Raw genomic sequence first — 21,687 nt, 5'->3', positions numbered from 1 at the left:
CAGTACTCTAGCATCACTATTCTTCATTACCTTGTTGTAATTCTTGGCCAAGTCCAGCATTTCTTTTACCACAGTTTCATTAAGTTTACAATGCTCACTGTAGTCTTGAAGTGTCAGGCCCTCCATCCAGCTTTTCTTATGCAAGTTCAACAACATCTGCAATGACAAATAGAACCCAACATAAACACTTACTGACTAAATAACAGGATTTCAGCACAACTTAAAATCTTAAAAATAAATAAATTGTTTGAAAATCCTGCACAGATAACAACTAAAATTCTAACCTGTAGCAGGCCACTAAAATGCCATCAGATGGTATTTCAACACATCACAATGCCCATAACCTACATCAAAAGGAACATAGCCACTTATATGAGATTGTGCCCCCAATGATCTCAGTGATTAATATCTGACAGTTAAGGTCTGCAAGAATGTATCTCACTTTTAGAGTGTTAACTTGATGATGTTGGCATGCTGAATTGATGTTAAATCAATGAAAATTATACTTCAGAAGGAAATTCTGCCTTAACTTGGTCTCTTGTTCCAAACACATAACATCAATGTGCCTTAGCAAACCAGTCATAAATTGCCTAGATTCAACCAAAATCTGCTTATAGATATAGATGCAAGAATTAATAACTCATTCTTCCAGGTTACCTTTCATCTGAGCATAATTGTAATATTACTGTGACTTGGTTTCATAATGTTCTAAAATTCATTGGCAATTAAAAATAATCAAACAAGCGTAACCCGTATTGATGGATAATTTAAAGCCAATGTTAATGTTCAAAAGACATATTCCAAGGATTAATATCTGGATAACCTACAATGGAAGAAAGAAAGACTTGCAATACAAAGCACTTTTCATGACCATTGCACATCTCAAAGTGCTACAAAACTGGACTCAATTTTTGAAGTCTAGTCACTGCTGCATTGTAGAAAGCAGGACAGCTGATTTGCACTCAGCAAACTCCTACAAACAGAAATTCGATAATAACCAGATTATCTGTTTTTTTAATGTTGATTGAGGAATAAATATTGGCCAAGATACCAGGACTCCCCCGCTTTTTCTTTTGAAATACTGCCATGGGATCTTTTGTATCCACCCACGGAGGCAGATGGGGCCTGTGTTTAATGTCGCATTTGAAAGATGGCATATCCAACTGTGCAATGCTCCATTAATACTGCACTGATTTTGTGTTCAAGGCCTAGAGTTGGTCTCAAACCTGAAAATGTGATTCAGAAGGAAGAGTGCAACCAACTGAGCCATGGTTGACCATCTAAGTCAAGATTTCATATCAGAACATACCACAATCCTCTCTTTAAAATTCATATAAAACCTTCACCCTTTCAGAATGAAAAGCAAAAATAAATATATGCAAGAGAGAGGTTTTTAACGGATGAGATGCACATTTGTTGAAAGATGCATACAGTATTCTCTATAGTAGTCCCAAGGTTTTTGAAAACATATTTCCGGTATATTTAGCAATAAAAGTAACACAAAAGCCTACTGGTTGATTTTAAAAGGGTTTCAGGAGTATTTGGGCTTTAGATAATTGACAACTAAAGAGCAATCCCCAGCATAGCATGGCCCAGCATGTAAAAACCAACTGCTATAGAAGTGACCTGCTGGTACTGGTATTCTCACATAACAGGCAACATTTCATTTCTTTCATGGGATTTAGGTGTCACTGGCTGCAGCAGCATTTACTGCCATTCCCAATTACCTGGGGCAGTTAAGAGTCAGCCACAGTGCTGTGGCTCTGGAGTAATGTGTAGGCCAGTCCAAGTAAGGATGGCAGTTCCTTCCCTGAAGGATGCTACAGAACCAGACGGGTTTATCCAACAATGATTTAATGGTTATCATTAGACTTTTAATTGCAGATTCTTACTGAATTCAAATTGCACCATCTGCCATGGCTTTAAAAGGATTTCACAGAATCATTTGTTAAGAATTTCAAAATGGTGTACTTACCATATTAGCCCATAATAAAGGTAACAATGTGTCAGAAAGCATAGACATGAACCATTTGAGAAGTTTTCATGCATTTTGGAAATAGTAGTATTTCTGAACTCTGAAAATATGTTTTTATCCTAGCACAATAATGTATTAATGAGTAGTTTACAATAGTCATAGAGCTGTACAGCTTGGAAACTGACCCCTCTGACCAACTCGTCCATGTTGACCAGATATCCTAAATTAATCTAGACGCATTTGGCCAATATCCCTCAAAACCCTTCCTATTCAGATAGCCATCCAGAGGCCTGTTAAATGCCTTTATAACTGAATAGAGTTCAATGTTGTAATTGTATAAAGCATCGAAAGTAATTAAACAATTCCTAAATTAGGATGACATAAAGAGTCAGCTGGTGGCTCAAATCATTTCATCCCTTCTCCAAGTAAGCACGAACAAAAAGGCCTCAAAATGTGTATCTGAAGGCATGTAGGAATGAAGTGCGCTGAACGTATGGACAATGTGCATTTGCTATTCTATGACTGAAATAGGTGAAATACCACCCTAACTAGTATTAATATATTTCCTATACATTGAAATGAAAGAGACATAATAAAGCCACTTATGGAACCTGGCTTTCAAGACAGAACTGTACAGTTACATCTGTAAGGGATTTTTGTTTTTAAGAGGAGAAAAGACCAGGAAGTCTTTCCAGACTAAATTGAGGACTGTAAATATCTATGGTATCAATGGAAATATGTTTATACTGTTGGGGTTACAACAGGTAGAATAAATACACAAGAACATTAGGTTTGTTTTCAGCTCCGAAGAATCTAGGACAAGCAAGTTTTTTTAAAAAATTCAGTCCAGAAGACTTCAGTATTAAGTTTAGAAGCAACTTCAGTTTCTCTTTTAGATGAAACATTCAGGTTTTAGAAAATTTCACGTCCACAGAATTGAAAAGGACCCATCAAAATGTCTTCAACCTTTATGGTAAGGAAACTGTCTGCAGTCAGTCAAAACCTTAAACAGTTGATATACGGGTGTAGTTCCACTGGTCCCAAGTCTCTAAAATGGACATCGGCAAATGAACTGAAAATTTGTTTTTTTTGTTTTAGAACTTGCTGGCTGTTTTACATTTTTAGGTAGTTTTTTTAATTATTTCTTTTGTGTAATAAACTGTGTTATTGAAGAAAAATCTTCAACTTTGTATGATTATGTCTCATCTCTAACCATCACACTAACTAATTAATCAAAAAAAAATCTATCAAGCCAAATTTAATTCTAAGCTCTGATTTGTCCAGTTGTATCATCAGCTGGGATCACAATGCTGCCTCAAACATCATCTGAAATGACACTTGAGATTTTAAGTAAAACTGTTTTCACAATCTTTGCTTTTTCGTATGGACAATGTTTAAAATGGTTTTATTGTGAACTTGGAATTTACTGGAGCTTGAAAGGTAATAAGAATGTACAAGTAGTTTCACACAGCTCCCTTTCAACTTCTCCCCTTGCCTGAGGCATCATGACTTCAGGATAAACCGTCAATCACCTTTCTAATATGAGACGGCAAGAGGGAAAGAGAGGGCAGGAGGGAGAGAGGGCAGCCCAACGGCCCACTAGGACTATAGCAACTTTACATTTACCTTACAAGCTCACATCTTTGAGTAGATACATTATCTTCCAGAAACTAATGTCAAAAATGTCTTTTACGCATTGTTCCATTATTTTATAGAATCAGAATGATAACACAGAAGGACAGCTATTCAGCCCAGAGTTTTTAAGAGAGTCTGAATGATCTTTCAATTAGCCATAATCCCTTGCTTTCCTCACTGACCTTACAATTTTTCCTCTTTATGTATGTATTCAGATGATTTGTCTGCATAAGTGGAAAATAATGAAACAACTGCCTTTAATCACAGATGTCAGTTGTCCTTTCAACATGATAAATCCGTCACAGTATACATTGTAACTGAAGATTAAGGTTGTAAACTGTTGCATTCATCTAGCAATAATTGTGCTATTATGACTGCACAGCACAAAACAACTTTTTCTGGGCACATGTTTGTTCACGTTAATACATAAACATTTTGGTAAGATACCATGGTTTTCCCCCTTGAATCTATTCTCATCACACAACTACCAATTTTAACTTCTCTCTTCCCTACAAGGTTCTTAAATCAAACTTCATCCCTGAGCTCAATGCTCTAATGAAACTTCCTGTTCAAGTCGCTTCAGTCTGACTTCCACAATGCTGATAGTATTCACACACTGGTCACACATACCCTACACCCACAGACCAATGACATTCAACATGGGGCACTTCTGCTAGCACAGTGGAATTCATCATTGGTCTTCATCCCACACAGCTGTGCACCCCTCCAGATGGCTGAGACTACATTGACCCAGGTGGCTACCTCAGACCAGGGTGGTTTAGTCTGGTTTTGTAGCCTCCACTGCTGGTCTTGGGGAAGTCTTGACTGCACCTCAACTACGAGGACTTCCAGCTCACTTCCCACAAAGTACAGCACCAATTTTTCCCTTCTCTAACATGTCTGGTGCCAAATCAGGAACTGTGCAAGGCAGTATCAGACTGTCCGTGGTTGTCCAAATGCATATGGGCCTGTTAAAGAGAGCATCGGCACCAGATATGTGAATCCCTTCGGATATCCCAACAGCAATGAGTTCTTCTAGGTATGTCAAGTGCTAGAATGGGGCTAGAATAGGTTAGAGGGGCATCTTACAACAAGGTAAGTAGTTCGTGAGGTTTGTTTGTTCAGATGTGGCAAGTGACCTCATTGGGCCTGTGGACAGAAACATGACAAAAATGACACTTTTTTTTGACCAAGACTCAGCCTTATCCTCAATTGCCCTCGAGCTTTAAAACAAAACAAAAATCCAATAGCTAGGATATGCTTTGTACAATTCAGAACTTTGGAGGAAGCTATCCTAAATATATTTTATACTTGAGTGTTACTTAACTAGATTACAATGTGAGAGCAAGCATGTTTTGGACCCCAAATCTAAGGAAGTATGTGCTTGCCTTTGAATAGGTCCAGAGGACGTTTACCAGAATGATCTTAGCAATGAAGGGCTTATCATCTTACGAGTGGTTGAAGACAGAGTCTGTACTGATGGTGAAACAAGTCATTGATTGCATTTAAGACAGAGATAGATAAGTTCTTGATTGGTAAGGGGATCAAGTGTAACAGAGAGAAGGCAGGAGAATGGGGTGGAGAAACACATCAGCCATGATCAAATGTCAGAGCAGACTCGATGAGTTGAATGGTCTAATTCTGCTCCTATATCTTATGGTCTTATGGAACCAAAGCTGAATAATTCCAACTTTTATGAGAAACTAAGATACAAATCAAGCCCAACAGTCCAGGGATAAAGCAGATAATGAATCAATGATCTGATGAAGGGCTTTTGCCCGAAACGTCGATTTCGCTGCTCCTTGGATGCTGCCTGAACTGCTGTGCTCTTCCAGCACCACTAATCCAGAATTAAATTATTTCAGTTGTGCCTGGACCCACCAATCCTTTCACATCTGTTCTAGGAGATGACAGAGATTTATTAATAGATCTGACTCTTTTCATTTCTGAATAGCTCATTTAGAGTCTCTCTTTATCGTTATAACAGCAAAATATGCATTATCAATATTCAACTTCCATCATTTGATTTTAGCAACCTAGACTTACATGGACTAAGTGACTTTAGAGGAGCAGCAGAATCGACAGTTCGGGCATAAGCTCTTCTGAGCTCCAGCATCTGCAGTCCTCACTTTCTCCTAAGCGATTTTAGACAAACACTGACCTAAAGTGGCTGCAGCAATCCTGTGACCATAGATTGAGCCAAGTTCAACAAATCAATGTTGAATAAATAAACTGTCTCAGGAATCAAAGATTATGGGGAGAAATGGGCAGGAACAGGGTATCGAATTTGATAATCAGCCATAATCAGACTAAACAGCTGAACAGCCTTAAAAGGCTGAGTGGCCTGCAGCTGCTCTTATATTCTATGTTTCTATGACTCAGATTAAAATGTTTTAACATACTGCATAAAAGTTGTGGTCCTGCTGAGATTTTTCATTCACTGCACAACTGGACTCTAATCAACTAGAAGTGATGCTAATCAACTCAAAGCTGGTTAAAACAATGACAATGCATTTGGTGCACCAACCTTGTTATGACAACTGTGAAAGTTATATTATATAACAACTGCTCTATAATGGCAAACTCAGATAGTTTAAGAAAATGTGAAGTGTAATTAAGGGTTAGCCATTGTTAATTATTTTTAACAATCTAAGATTTGAAGAATAAATGAACCATGACACGCAAAATAACGTTTTAAAGGCATAAAACCAAGATTAAAAATCCATCTTACCTTTTGTTCAAGTTCATTTTTCCGATAATTTATAGTGATAGAGTAGTAGTGCCTGTTTAATCCATGAATCAAAGCCTAAAAACATATAAAAATCCAAAGTGAACAATAGAAAGGGAAATAACAATTTACAAAGTTAACTTGTTGTGATTTATTCACTGAAAACAAGAGTTCAAAAGGTGCAACTAGTGACAATTTAATATACAAATAAAGATAAACAAGGAAGTTTCTCATGTGAAATATATAACATCAGTCAATCATGATCAGATTTGAAAATAATCCTTAGTGAAATTCATTCAGAAGCTAATTTAAGAGAAATATTCAATTTATTTCACTTAACATATGTAACAGAAAGACTGAAAAGAATCTTGACTTAAAAGGTTAGCCTCAGAAATACATCAATAAGTTGAATGTATTTTCAGATATGTTCCAAATCACTTCACCATACTCATGTTTGTATCTCCCTGAATCAGTTAGATATTTATTAGTATCTTTGGAAACTTGCTCACTAATTTTCCTTTGCTACACAAAGAACCCAGAATCTTCTTGGCAATTAGTCTGAGAAATACAGAAAATTATTCAGTCTGCTCATGTAAGATTTAAAAAAATATTTTGAGAGCATAAGAACTCTCTGCGGTGTGCAGCTTACAAAAATCTAATAGGCAAAAATAGCTACTGGCAGGTTTAAAGGAAAAGAGCAGCAACATTTTCAAGTGGCTTTCAGTGAGTTTAAATTGATACAAAATGCTGAAATATTGTATTACGTTTTGCTTTTTAAATGGAATCTATAACTGACATACATCCGTTCATTTACAAATAGCGCATCCATCTTCTATCCTAAACTGCTACAACAGAAACAGAAACGAGGTCAAGATTTTATTTTAAATTTGTTCATGAGATGTGGGCAATGCTAACTAAGAGGACTGCAGATGCTGGAGATCAGAGCTGAAAATGTGTTGCTGGAAAAGCGCAGCAGTCAGGCAGCATCCAAGGAGCAGGAGAATCGACGCTTCGGGCATGAGCCCTCATGCCCGAAACGTCGATTCTCCTGCTTCTTGGATGCTGCCTGACCTGCTGCGCTTTTCCAGCAACACATTTTCAGCTCTGATCTCCAGCATCTGCAGTCCTCACTTTCTCCTAGAAGATTTTAACCTACTGCGAATCCTCTTGCAAGGGTGCCTTCCTTGAAGCTCTCTTCCTCCCTCCCTCATTCCTGAAGGGCTTATGCCCAAAATGTCGATTCTCCTGCTCCTTGGATGCTGCCTGACCTGCTGCGCTTTTCCAGCAACACATTTTCAGCAATGCTAACTAAGCCAGCATTCACTGCCATTCCCTGATACGGATATTGACAATGCCAGCAACCAACTGTAATTAAAGACTTGAGGACATATTTTAAAGCTCATTAATTTTAGAATATTTCTTTAAAAAGGTTACTCCACAAGTCAAGAAATACAATAATTCCTTCTACTTTAGTCTAAAAAATGAGGAGGACTCCATACCAAAGGTTCCAGAACGTAAGGTGTGCATGATAGGCAAAGGAGGAGGTAACCAGCATTCCCTCCAAGTTTTTTATTAGTTGCAGTTGCCTTTAAGGTTTGTGCTTGACAAAACTTCTGGAACTGGAAGTCAATGCCACAATCTGCATGCCAATATCAAACACCACATGGGGAACATGTGTGCATACATGGCTGGGCCACACATGTTCACAAGGAATGCTGTGACAGTATTGTTTAAGGATAATTTTATAGTGCTGGAGAGGAACAACATTCAGAGGAACTTAAGGATTGAATCTATTTTGTTAGAACTAAAAAACAAAGTACCTCACATTACTGGGGGTATTCTACAAGCCTCCAACAACTGCTAAAGATGAAAAGAAACATATATGCAAGGAAATTACTAAACAGTGCAAGACATGGAGGGTTTTAGAGGATTTGGGTTATCCAAATATAGACTGGATAGTGCTGTAAAGGGTACAAATGGGAAAAGTTTTCTGCAACGTGTTCAGAGAATATTCTACATCAGTATGTTTCCAGTCCGAAAAGGAAGCAAGCATTGCTGGACCTGATTTAGGGTAGGTGGATCAAGTGGTCAGCGTATCAATGATTATAGTATCAAAAGATTTATATTGGCTATGTAAAAAATAGTTCAGAGTAAAGATAATAAACTGGGGCCAATTTTAATAGGATAAGAACAGATCTGGCCCAGGTAAACTGGAAACAAATAGTGGCATACAAAACTGCTACTGAACATTATGGCAGCCTTCAAAGGAGATAGCTTAACTAAGTCAAGGTGCATTCCCATGAGGAGGAAAGGTAGGATAAAGAAAACTCGAGCTTCTTCCATGGTGATAGAGAGTAAAATGAAGCAGAAAAAAAAGTGTACATGAAAGATGTCAAGTTGATAATTCCAATGAGAACATGTAAAAAGCTGTGAGGTAAAGTGAAAATTGAAATAGAAGCAAAGGAAGCAAATGAGAAGAGTTAGTCATTCTCATCAACCATAGCGTAACCAAAAGGTTATTACTGACCATTTACATTTGCTTAGTGTCTTTAATGTCGTAAAATGCCCCAAGGTGCTTCACAAAAGCATTACTGACTAAAATAAGACACCAAATTACCCAAATGAGATATTGGGACAACTGGCCAATAACTTAGTCAAATAGGTATATTTGAAGGAGCATTTTGAAAGGAGTGAGATACAGAAACAAACAGATTTCTAAAGGGAATTCTTGAGCTTAGGAGCTGGACACCTGATGCCACAAAAAGTGGAGCAAATAAGTCAAATTTTAGAGGGTCGGAAGGCCACAGGAGGTTACAAAGGTACGAGAGGCAATACCCAGGAAAGGTCTGAGAAAAAGCAATCTTTCATAAAAAATTAAAGTAAAAAGTAAGAGCAGAAATAGGCTATTTGGCCCCATGAGCCTGCTCTGCCATTCATTCTGATTATGACTGATTATCCAACTCAATAGCCTGTTCCTGCTTTATTCCTCATATCCTTTGATTCCTTTAGCCCCACGTACTATATTCAACTCCTCTCTGAAAACATACAAAGTTCTGGCCTTGAATGTTTTATGTGGTAGTGAATTCCACAGGCTCACCACTCTCCAGGTGAAGAAATTTCTCCTCAGTTCAGTCCTATTTGATGTACCCTATATCCTTAGACTGTGACCCTTGGTTCTGGGCTTTTCCACCTTCAGGAATATCATCCCTACATCTAGTCCATCTCGACCTGTTCAAATTTTATAGGTTTCACTCTCATTCGTCTAAAGATTATAGGATCCAGCAAATATAATCCTAACTGAATCAACCTCTCTTCATAAGTCAGTCCCACCAATCCAGGAATCAGTTTGGGAAATCTTTGCTGCATTCCCTCAATAGCAAGAACATCCTTCCTCAGTTAAGGAGACAAAAACTGCACACAATATTCTAGGTATGGTCTCACCAAGACCATGCATAATTACAGCAACCATCATTGCTCTTGTACTCAAATCATCTTGCTATGAAGGCCAACAAAATATTTGCCTTCTTGACCGTCTGCTGAACCTGCATGCTGATTTTCAAACAGTATATGAGGACACCCAGGTCTTGTTGCATGTTCCCCTCTCTCAATTTATAACAATTTCTGCTAAGTCTGCCTTCCTATTTTTGATACCAGAATAATCTTGCATTTATCCATAGTATAACGCATCTGCCATGCATTTGCTCAGTCACTGCACTTGCCCGAAACGTAAAGCATCTCTGTATTCATCTTCCTACCCAGCTTTGCCAATCTGCAAAATTGAAGATATTACATACAGTTTCCTCATCCAAATTAATTTATATTGTGAATAGCTGTGATATCCACTCATGTGATACCTCATTCGTCACAGCCTGCCATCCAAATACCTGGTTATGCCAATTCTTTTTTTTCCCCTGTCTGCCAACCAGCTTCTATCCATCTTAATAAATAATCTCCAATTCCATGAATTTTAAATTTTATACACAGATCTCTAATGTAGGACTTTGTCAAAAGCCTCTTCAAAGTCCAGATAAACCACATCTCTTGGCTCCTCTCACCAACTCCTCTGGTTACCTTCTTGAAGAAATCTAATAGACTTGTCAAACATGATTTCCCTTTTGCAAGTTCATGCTGACACTGTCCAATCCTGTCACTGTCTTCCTGATGCTTAGCTATTAATTCTTTCATAATGGACTCTTGCATTTTCCCCACTACCAATGACTGGTCTCTAATAGTCAGTTTTCTCTCTGCCCTCCCTTCTTAAATAGATTGGTGATCTTAGCTACCCTTCAATCTGTAAAAAATGACCCAGATTCTACAGAATCTTGAAAGATAACTGCCAAAGCATCTACTATGTCAACTGCCAATTCCTCAAGTTATTGTCAGACCAAGAGCCAATGCTAATCAATGGACAAAGAGGTGATGGGTGAATAGGACTTGATGCAAATTAGGATTATGGGCAACTGAATTTTAGACAAACTCAAGTTTACAGAGCGCACGACAGATGGCCAAGTCAGGAGAGCATTAGAACATCCAAGTCTGAAAGTAACAAGCATTCCAAAACAAATTCGCTCATGCAAAGATGGAGGTCAGCAAGTTTATGGGACTTCAACTCAATGCTCTGACGATGTACTTAAAGTACATTTTTGGTGACTCATCTCAGGGTCAAAGAAAACAATACCATTACAAACAATTTGTTTTGTTTCAAATCAGGCCCTACAAGAAGAATGTAGTTGGTGGTTAAGAAGCAGAGTTTATGATAGGGGGCAAGACAGTAACTTTGATTTTCCAACTGCTTCACTCGAGTTAAAATTTCTGCTCAACCAATGCTGGGTGTCATTCAAACTGACAGACAAAAGGGAGGCATTGGAGGGGCTGAGAGAGACAATGGTGAGACAGAACTGAACATCATCAATATACGTTTTTGTATAATGTTGCCAAAGGGCAGTACACAGATAAGAATTAAGAGACATCCAATAAGAGGTCTCTGGACGATTTGAGAAATCATGGATCCAAAAGAGAATGTACTGAAGGTGGTTCTCGGGCTGCAATGGGAATCCCAAGCAGTTAGATAACATGGAGGATATGATTCAAATGTGTAAATGGCAGTAAACAGGTCATGTAGAAATAGCTTAGTTTATCAATAGTCACTTATGGTGTCTTTTATGAATTTGATAAGTGTTGGGTTAGTTCTTTGGCAATCAATCAGTGTGGACATTTGGAACTCAGAAGGAAGGGGAAATTAGTCATAATTTCATAAATTTGATTCAGAGATACTGATTAAAGATTTACCCTAATAATAGCACTGTTGTTCCATAATAAGAGGAAAATTGACATTGCCCAATTAGTTTTTATGCTTACTAGCCAAAATCAACTATCGTTATGTTCTTGCTTATAAATGTTGATTGGAATTTTTCATTATTTTTTCCTAGCTGGAAATGTGTTGCTGGAAAAGCGCAGCAGGTCAGGCAGCATCCAGGGAACAGGAGAATCAACGTTTCGGGCATAAGCCCTTCTTCAGGAATGGGGAAAGTTTGTCCAGCAGGCTAAGATAAAAGGTAGGGAGGAGGGACTTGGGGGAGGGGCGTCGGAAATGTGATAGGTGGAAAGAGGTCAAGGTGAGGGTGATAGGTCAGACTGGGGTGGGGGCGGAGAGGTCGGGAAGAAGATCTCAGGTTAGGAAGGCGGTGCTGAATTTGATGGATTTGACTGAGACAGGGTGGGGGGAGGGGAAATGAGGAAACTGGTGAAATCCGAGTTCATCCCTTGTGGTTGGAGGGTTCCTAGCCGGAAGATGAGGCGTTCTTCCTCCAACCGTCGTTTTGTTGTGGTCTGACGATGGAGGAGTCCAAAGACCTGCATATCCTTGGTGGAGTGGGAGGGGGAATTGAAATGTTGAGCTACAGGGTGGTTGGGTTGGTTGGTCCGGGTGTCCCAGAGGTTATTTTTTCCTAGCCTAGTTCCTGCTGCGTTTTACAACTTATTAACAAAAAACATATAACAAGCATGAACTGAGTAAAATTACAACTTTCTATTTGAATAAAATGTTCTACAAAATCTAATTGTGTTTACTGAATATAATCATACTGCCTGGGTTATCAAAACAAGTCCATATCAAATCCTGTTAACTAAAATTCTTGTGTTTCCGACGGAATGGAGAAATCTTTGAATTGGGAACACTTAAAATATTCTTGAGTTTTTTTGGAACATGATGGGACAATCAGTTGATCTTAAATAGCTATTCCTCATTTGATAACAGGTACAATTAAATGTATTTCCTAGGACATACTGACTTAGCTCTGTATCCACAGAATATCATTTCTATAGTAATCATTTGGAAAATATCATGAAATTAACAAGAGAGGTCATTACAGCACAGTCACAAAAAGAGCAGGGACCTATTCTCCAGAAAAATGCATGCATGGACTTGTCTATGCCCAGTCAAAACCCCTGGCACATTTCTGCTCATTATCTTTGACAGTTATAAAGACTTCAATAAAAGTACAATTTACAACAACAAGCTAAGATCCTCTACAGATTTTCATGCTTGGTACTATCATATCATTAATGCATTCTTTTTCCCAACTGCAGTGTTTAATTAGGGCATGCAAATTAAAAAGTCAGATAAAAAAAGTGTTGTAGGAATCCTTGATCCAAAATGGCCATGCCCAAGCCCAACTAATTAGTACAATATATGCAAGGCTAAAAATGTGAGGTTCTATGTACTGTACGTTGTGTGCACACAACAACCCATTGCATTGTACAGCCAGTTCACAAGCTGCCCCCTTTATGATCATGTACTTGCATGGGCATGCAAAAAATAAAAGGTACCATGCATACAAATGGATATATGCACAACACAAAAGTTAGAAGGGGCATAGTAAAGATCATGGTCTCAATGATAATAACTAGATCTTTTTAAATTATATGAAGTCCAAATGTCTTCAGCAGTAATATATCGGAAAATAAAATTTAAGTATTGCTTTCTCAAAAACTGTTTGTTTTAGTCGTATAAACTGAAATGTTAATTTACTGATGGACACATTTACCTGGATAGATGGTTTGTTGAGATGTCCAAGATTTGATGTTGTTTGCCTTGGCTCATGTCCTAATACCATCATATTAGCATTGATCAGTCTAAAGGCATCAATAACAACCTATTTGAAGAAAACAAAGAAAACTCATTTTACTTTAGCTTAAGAAAATGATAAAACCTTGATGTCACATCTGGCTCTGGCTTCTATCCAAACAAAGACTTAATGAAAAACCAAACAGAAGGAATTTCCTGCTGATTGTGTCATCGGCACACCACTTTATAACTTGTAATGCAAGGTGACATCAATTAAACACATAATTTGCATGGAGTATCAGTGGGTGAATGTATAGTTATGAAAGTTTGCTCATCTTACAGTCCAGTTATTTTAAGAATTCCTTACAACCCAAATTTGGGAAGAAGGTAATATAATTGATTGATCTTGACTTGATACAATAACTGAATAGTCTGTTGTTCTTGAATATATTTGCCAGCTAGATCTCATCTAATCAATATGAATGACAGGGAGTGAATAAGACTGAAAGTGAGCACAGGCTAAGGGATTATATGTAAAGCCCAGCACTGTCACATCAATGAAATGATCACAATACTCGAAATGACAAGAAAATTATAGCCAGCAAGCAACTCCCTCTTGCATTCTACTCTAGTCATATGCCTTTGCTTACCCTGCTCAAGTAAAGAGTCTGTCCCTTGTCTGATGGATTAAGACATCCCTCATCAGTGTCACAATCAGAACAAAAACAAAGCATGATAAACTGAAGGCAAGGTCATCTGTGATTCACAACAGGTTACTTTCTAGCTAGCTAGTTTTATAGTATCAATAAAATATTAATAATGAATATATTTTTAGTTTTAGACAGTAATAACTTACTCATGCTATTCATACATAATAAAATGCTAAATATTTATTCTAAACATTCCACTTGAGTTACAATATTTGAAATAGAAATAAATTGAAAATATTCCTAGCTTATCTTCACATAAAATCATGGATTTCTAACCCAGCTCCTTCTAAATACCCTAATCCACAACAAGACTTCTCTCTGGTGACACAGGAAGCAATCTTTTTCCAGCTCAAGACTTCCAATGTCAGAGTAAATCAGCTTCTGCTATGGAAGAGAAAACACACCTCATCCACAGAGAAATACATGGAACAATCAGTGCAGTCATTAGGACTTTATTAGATCATTTTGCCAAAGATATGTGTATTAATCATCCCATATGTATCCAATTTACCTCTCTGCACTGTTTTAAACCATATTTTCATAAACTCTATTTATCAAGAAAATATTTCCAGTTTATATACTGTAATAAGGCTAAACATTCTTATTAAAAAGGATATTAATATGAAATATGTTTACATGCAAACAAATTGCTCAAGTTATCTTTATGTTTCCAAGTTCATAAAATGTCCAATAATTTAGTCCTAATGGCATTTTGTTTTGTAAGCTACTTCACCATCGAGTGAGTGGAGAGAAAAACAAGGCTTCCACTTTGCTGTACATTATTGGCATGTCAAATCAAAGCAAGAATATTATGAATAATTATATGCAAATTACATGCAAAGCCCAACTAGAATAGAATTTAAAACAATTCTAAAACCATTTTAAAAATCATTCATAAATTAACTTTGATATCATTCACAATCTGCATAAGATATTACATACATCAGTTGAATGGAACACTAATATAAACACAACTATGATTAAATTTATCTGCATTTCACCAGTTATAATTTAACTCTCTCTCTCCATGGTTTCAAGTCTACTTTTTAAGACAAGATCAATTTTCAGGTATTTCAAATCAATTTATTCCTGGGTTCAAGAGTGCCCTACTTCTCATCCGATTTTCATCATCTCACAACATTAAACATGGACATCTTCAGGACTAAACTTTAACTGGCTAGAAAACAACTTTGAAATTAGCTTCTGACAAATTAAATCTGACTTTTGGGAAAGCCTCTTCCAACCACCAAACCAACCAATGCATGATGGGATGCAGCAGAAAGATAAAAATAATTTGATTGTCAAAATAGCAAAAGAGAATGAATTTGATCAAGTCAAGAAAACAGAAACAAATAAAGAAGGAAAAAGAAAATAAGACAAAATATTGAAATTATTTAGTTATAAAATAATGATACCAATAAGGTTAGTTCTAATGTTTAAGTAACTCTTTGTCCATTTAGTCTTTCATGATATATGGGTATGTTGTTCATCCCTAATTGTGCTGGAATGGATCAAGCCATTTCAGAGGGCAGCTAAAACCCCATTATGTTGGTGTGGAGTCATATGTAGACAAGACTAGGTAAGGGTGGCAGATTTTCTTCCTGAAGCACGTTCAATAACCAATCAAAAATAGCTTCATGGTCACATTAGATTCTTTGATCAGTTATGATTACTTTAAATGGTTGTGGAAAGGCTCATAGAGTCTCAATATCCTAATTCATGTCCCTTCACAAAGCTATTTATAAGAATAGGTCTACCAAAGTTTCATTTAAACTTTCAAAGTGATCTTCAAAGTTTCTCCATCTTTGCACTGAGCAGTTCTTTTTATGTTTGTGATCCTGATTGCCATTCAGCCCATTGAGTCCACTCTGATGTTAGATCATGGCTATTACATTTCTCAGCCCCATTCTCCTGCCTTCTCCCCATATCCCTTGATCCCATTACTCATATAGAAACTATTTCTGTCTTAAATAGACTCAAAGACTTGGCTTCAAGGGTGCTCTGTGGCAATGAGTTCCACATATTTCCCACCCTCTGGTCGCCCCTTCATTCTAAGGCTGTGCCCTCAGGTCCTAGTTTCTCATACTACTGGAAACATCTTCTCCACCTCCATTCTATACAGGCCTCTCAGTATTCTGCAAATGTCAACAGAAACCCCCCTCATCCTTCTAAACTCTTGAGTACAGACAAAGAATCTCAACCGCTCCTCATATCGCCAGAAATATTCTTGCAGATTCTCCCTGACGCCCAAGGCCAGCACATCTTTCCTTAGATACAGGGCATAAAACTGCTCACAAATATTCCAAAACCTTCTACAGCCTCAGCAGCACACCTCTGTACTTGAATTGTAGCCCTCTCAAAACGAATGCTAACATTGTATTTGTCTTCCTAACTGCAAACTGAATCTGCATTTTAACCTTTAAAGAATCCTGAACGAGAACTCCTAAGTCCCTTTGTGCTTCAGATTTCCAAAGCCTTTGCTCATTTAGAAAATAGTTAACACCTCTATACTTCCTGCCAAAGTAAATATCAACTTTGCCACATTGTATTCCACCTGTTGCATCTTTTCTTACCCTCCTAGCCCAAGTCCTTCTGCAGCCTCCCCACTTTCTCAACACTACCTATCCCTTCACCTATCTTTGTATTATTGGCAAACGTAGCAATAGTGCGTTCAGTTCCTTCATCCAGATCGCTAATGTATAACATGAATTGTTGTGGTCCAAACACTGACCCCTGCAGAACTCAACTAGTTACTGGCTGCCATCCTGGAAAAGACTAGTTTATTCTCACTCCCTGCCATATGCTAGTCAGCAATCCTCCACTTTACTACAAATGAACTGGGCTCTTATTCAGCAGCTTTCTGTGTAGCATCTTATGAATGGTCTCCTAGAAGTTCAAATAGATTGTGTTTCATATGCTTGTTGTCTTCTCAAAGAATTCAAACAGATTTGACAGGCATGACCTTCCCTTGATGAAGGTTTATGGACTCCAAGTACTCTGCAATCTTATCTTTACTAATGGTCTCTAAAGTTTTACCAATAGAGATCACGTTAACCAGCCTATATTCTGCCTCCATCCCTTCTTAAATGAAAGTGGGGGTGGGGGGGGGGTGCTTACATTAGCCATTTCTAGTCCTGAAAGATCACTAGCAATGCCTCCACATTCTCAACTATCTCCTTCAGAACTCTGGGGTGCAGTCCATCCAGTCCAGGTGATTTATCTACCATCAAATCTTGCAGATTCCCAGCATCCTCTCCTCAGTGATGGCCACTACACACGCCTCTATCCCAAGACTCTCGAAGTTCTGGTTTGCAGTTGGTATCTTCCAGAGTGATGACTGTTGTAAAGTACCAATTTAGTTCATTTGCCATTTCTTTCTTCCCCATTACTACGTCTCTGGCCTCATTTTCCATGTCCACGCTTGCTTCTCTCTTACCTTTAACACATCTAAACAGAAACTTGTGCAATCTTCTTTTATATTACTCACTTGCTGACCTTCATATTTTATCTTCTCCCCCTCTTACTGCTTTTTTAGTTATCCTCTGCTGGTTTTTGAAAGCTTTCCAATCCTCTGGCTTCTATACTAACATTCACCACACTGTACATTTTTATGCTACTCCTCATATCCCCGGTTAGCCATGGTTGCCTCGCCCTCCCCTTATGAGGTTTCTTCTTCCTTGGGATGAATTTCTGTTATGCCTCCTGAATTACCCTCCCAAAACTCCTGCCATTGCTGCACACCATCTTTCCTGTTTGATAATCCTCCCAATTAATTTTGGCCAGCTTCTTCTTTATGTCTTTCCTTTACTCAAATTGCAATACTGTTACATCTGATTCATGTCTTTGTGCACATGGGCAAATGTGAAGGAGGTAAAACTATACTGGGTCTTTGAGCATTTTGCTTCAACTGAAGTGGGGGTGGGGGTGGTGGTTGGAATGGGTCGACAGTGAGAAACTGAATAGGCTGGGGTATTTTTCTCTGAAGCATTAGAGACAGAGGGGCGTTATTCGAGGTTTATAAAATCACAACTGGTATGGATAGGATGTTAGGCCAAGGTCTTTTTCCTAGGGTGGGTGAGTCTAAAACTGGAGGTCATAGGTTTTAAGTTGAAAGGGAAAGATTTAAAAAGGACCTAAGGGGTAACCTTTTGACACAGAAGGTGTTGCGTGTATGGAATGAGCTGCCAGAGGAATTTCAGGAGGCAGGTACAATTACACCATTTAACAGGCACCTGGATGGGTATTTGAATAGGAACGGTTTGAGGAGGACATGGGCCAAATGCTGTCAAATAGGACTAAGGCAGATTGGGGTTTCTGTTCGGCACAGATGAGTTCGACAGAAGATCCTGTTTCTGTGCTGTATGACTATGACTCTGTTCCAAGGTTCTGACCAGCTGTTCCATCTCCTCAAGAGGCCTGATGTCCAATTTTCTTTGCTAACATGCCTGTAATGTGTCTCAGGATGTTTAATTAAAGATATTTAAAAAACAAAAGTCACTGTTAAGTTATACATCTTTAAATGTACAAAACTGATGATATTAAAATTTTAAATTATATTTTAGCTTTTTTTAAAATCAGTGGCAGTACTAAGCTAGTACAAGACTGACTCAAAATGGGCAATCATTATATTAAGATTCTTTACTTGCGAAAAAATAAACTACGTCTACATTTGAGGCAAAATTTGTAATGAACTCTCAAAACTGGTCCCAGCTATGCAAACACAACTTCCTTGTACAATATCATTCACTAATACTGGTAATTACAAAGGTTCCTCAACAATACTTAAATCCTCCAAAAACAAAAGGATGAATTCACTCAAAACATATCCAGGAATGGAAATATTTAATGTAAATGTATCCAATTACAATAGCAAATCCTGAGAAATAAATCATACACAAATAATTATTACTGTTAAATAAAGAAAACAGTGAAAAATAATTCATTTCCACGAGTTCATTGAGAACTTGGTGAGTTTTGAGAAGATTTGTAGTTCAGATTGAGGTTCTGTATGAAAGTTTGCTTGCTGAACTGGAAGTTTCATTTTCAGATGTTTCATCACCATACTAGGTAGCATCATCAGTGAGCCTCCAAAGAAGCACTGATGTTAGTGACCTGGTTTCGACTTGTGTTTAGGATTCCTAGGGTTGGTGCTGTCATTTCCAGTGGTGGTCAGTTCCTGTTCTTTTTCTCAGAGGGTGGTAAATGGGTACAAGTCGGTGTGTTTGTTAGATACAGTTCCGGTTGGAATGCCATGTTTCTAGGAATTCTCGTGTGTGTCTCTGTTTGGCTTGTCCTAGGATAGACGTGTTGTCCCAGTTGAAGTGTGTCCTTCCTCATCTGTATGTGAGGATACTAGTGATAGTGGGTCATGTATTTTTGTGGCTAGTTAATGTTCATTATCCTGGTGGCTAGTTTTCTGCCTGTTTGTCCAATGTAGTGTTTGTTACAGTCCTTGCAAGGTATTTTGTCAATGACACTAGTTCTGCTTATTGTCTGTATGGAGTCTTTCAAGTTCATTAGCTACTGTTTTAGTGCGATGGTGGGTTTGTGGGCTACCATGATGCTAAGAGTCAGTCAGTTCCGAGAGGTCTTTGATGTAGGGGAGAGGGGCTAGAGTTTCTGGATGCGTTATGTCTGCTTGTTTGGGTTTGGTGCATTCGAAAAGAACGGGTACCCAATGAAAATAGTCCGTCGATTTCTCAGCAACAAATCCAAACAAGCAGACAAAATGCATCCAGAAACCCTGGCCACTCTCCCCTTTGGATGGCGGGGGATTCAGGAACAGAAATGTCATTAAAATGGTAAAGCAAAGTGGTTAGATGCTCTGTTGTTGGAGATGGGCATTATCTGACTTCAGACCTATTGTCAATGGTACAGACTGCAGTAACATTTCAAAATACTGAATTTAATTAATGTGTTATAAATTGATGAAAGTTTTATTTGTCCCAAGCTACAAATTTGGCATTTACATAGTCTTTCTCATTACTGCACCTTCATCATTACTTTCAAATCAAGACTCCTTGTACAGTCCAGTACACTAACACATCATATTCCCAAGCTCAAAAATTATGGAACACCTACTACATCCATTATTTTGCTTTCTTTAATACTGACCAGAGGCAAAAACATACATCACTTTATGTAGCAACAAAAATTGAGCTCGTAGTTCCACTGAAATTCAGCTCGAAGTGCACAAACTAAACTGATCTTTTATTAAATACACAGGAATGTACAATTTAGGGGAAGGAGCAGGTGACCTGGCCCATCAAGTCTTCAGTATCATTAAATAACACAGCTCATCTGATTACTCTACATTACTGCCTGAACTGAAAACCTTTCACCCACTTGATTAGCAAGACTCTATCTATCTCTGCCTTAAAGTATATGCAAAGAATCTGCTGCCATGGTCTTACAGGAAGAGAGTTCATGACTCTCTGAGAGAAAAGGATTCTCACCTTGGACTTCAATAGGTGATCCTTTCATTTTAAGCAGCACCCATAGTTCAAGGCTGGCCCACTAGAGGAAAGATCTTTTCCACACCCACCCTGCTAAAACTCCTCAGGATCATATCTTTCAAGCAAGTCACTTGATACTTTTCTAAACTCTCGTGGATACAAACCTAGCCTATCCAACCTTTCCAAACTGAACTCGATCCAGCAATTACACCAAGAGACCAAGGCGAATTACCTGCATCCGAAACTTGTGATTATTGCAGGAGGACACCCAAATCTCACTGTATTTCAAAGCTTTACAATCTCTCACCATTTAGATAATTTTTTTTTATTCATCCTACCAAAGTGGACAATTTCACTTTTTTGCACATTATACTCCATTTGCCACCCTTTGCTTTATCTATAGCTTCCTTATGTTCTCTTTGCCACTTACTTTCCCACCTATCATTGTCACCAGCTAATTTGCAACCATATCTTCAGTCCTTTCATCCAAATCATTTATATAAATTGCAAAACATTGAGGTCTCAGTGCTGGTCCCTGTGGTGTACTACTCAATGCATCTGGCTAAATTGGCAATGGCCTATTCTTGCCAATTACTTCCTAGGCTATCCCATGCTAATACGTTACTCTATACGATGAATTTTTAATTTCCTGTGGTATGGCACCCTATCAAACGCCTTCTGAAAATACAGTATATCCGCTGGCTCCCTTTATCTACATGTTGCTTTCTCAAAAGTTCCAAATGAATTGGTTAAAGGTGATTCCTTTTATAATACCACAGTGACTCTGTCAAATTACCAAGAATTTTTTCTTGACCTATGGCTTTAATAACTTCTAACATCTTCCCAATGACAGACTTTCGGCTAACTGACCTATAGCTATCTGTTTTCTGCTTCCTAATCTTCTCAAAAAATGGAGTTACATTTTCTATTTTCCATTCGAAATGGAACCTTCCCCAAAGGCAAATTAAAACTAGTGCATGTGCTCTCTCATGAGCCACCCTTTAAGAACAGAGGATGACATCCATCAGGATCCAAGAACGTGTCAACTTTCAATGCCAATAATTTGTTCTGTACTAATTCAAATGGCGACTTATAATTTGAGTCCCTCCCTTCATGTC

General features: G+C 38.0%; 1 protein-coding gene across 2 annotated transcripts in view; it reads right to left on the bottom strand.

Moving 5' to 3' along the window:
• psmd14 (proteasome 26S subunit, non-ATPase 14) overlaps nt 1-21,687 on the bottom strand; it is a 108,624-nt gene that overhangs the window by 12,854 nt on the left and 74,083 nt on the right. For both annotated transcript variants that reach the window (XM_043693868.1, XM_043693867.1), the window contains exons 7-9: nt 13,385-13,492; nt 6,342-6,416; nt 31-156 (exon numbers count right to left, since the gene is read on the bottom strand). In XM_043693868.1, coding sequence (XP_043549803.1) covers nt 31-156; nt 6,342-6,416; nt 13,385-13,492 — 309 coding nt within the window. The remainder of the gene's footprint in view (nt 1-30; nt 157-6,341; nt 6,417-13,384; nt 13,493-21,687) is intronic.

Source organism: Chiloscyllium plagiosum, chromosome 7 (assembly GCF_004010195.1).
Source record: "Chiloscyllium plagiosum isolate BGI_BamShark_2017 chromosome 7, ASM401019v2, whole genome shotgun sequence".
NCBI lineage: Eukaryota > Metazoa > Chordata > Chondrichthyes > Orectolobiformes > Hemiscylliidae > Chiloscyllium > Chiloscyllium plagiosum.
Note: the sequence above shows the minus strand (reverse complement) of the source record. Positions and strands in the feature narration are given on the sequence as shown.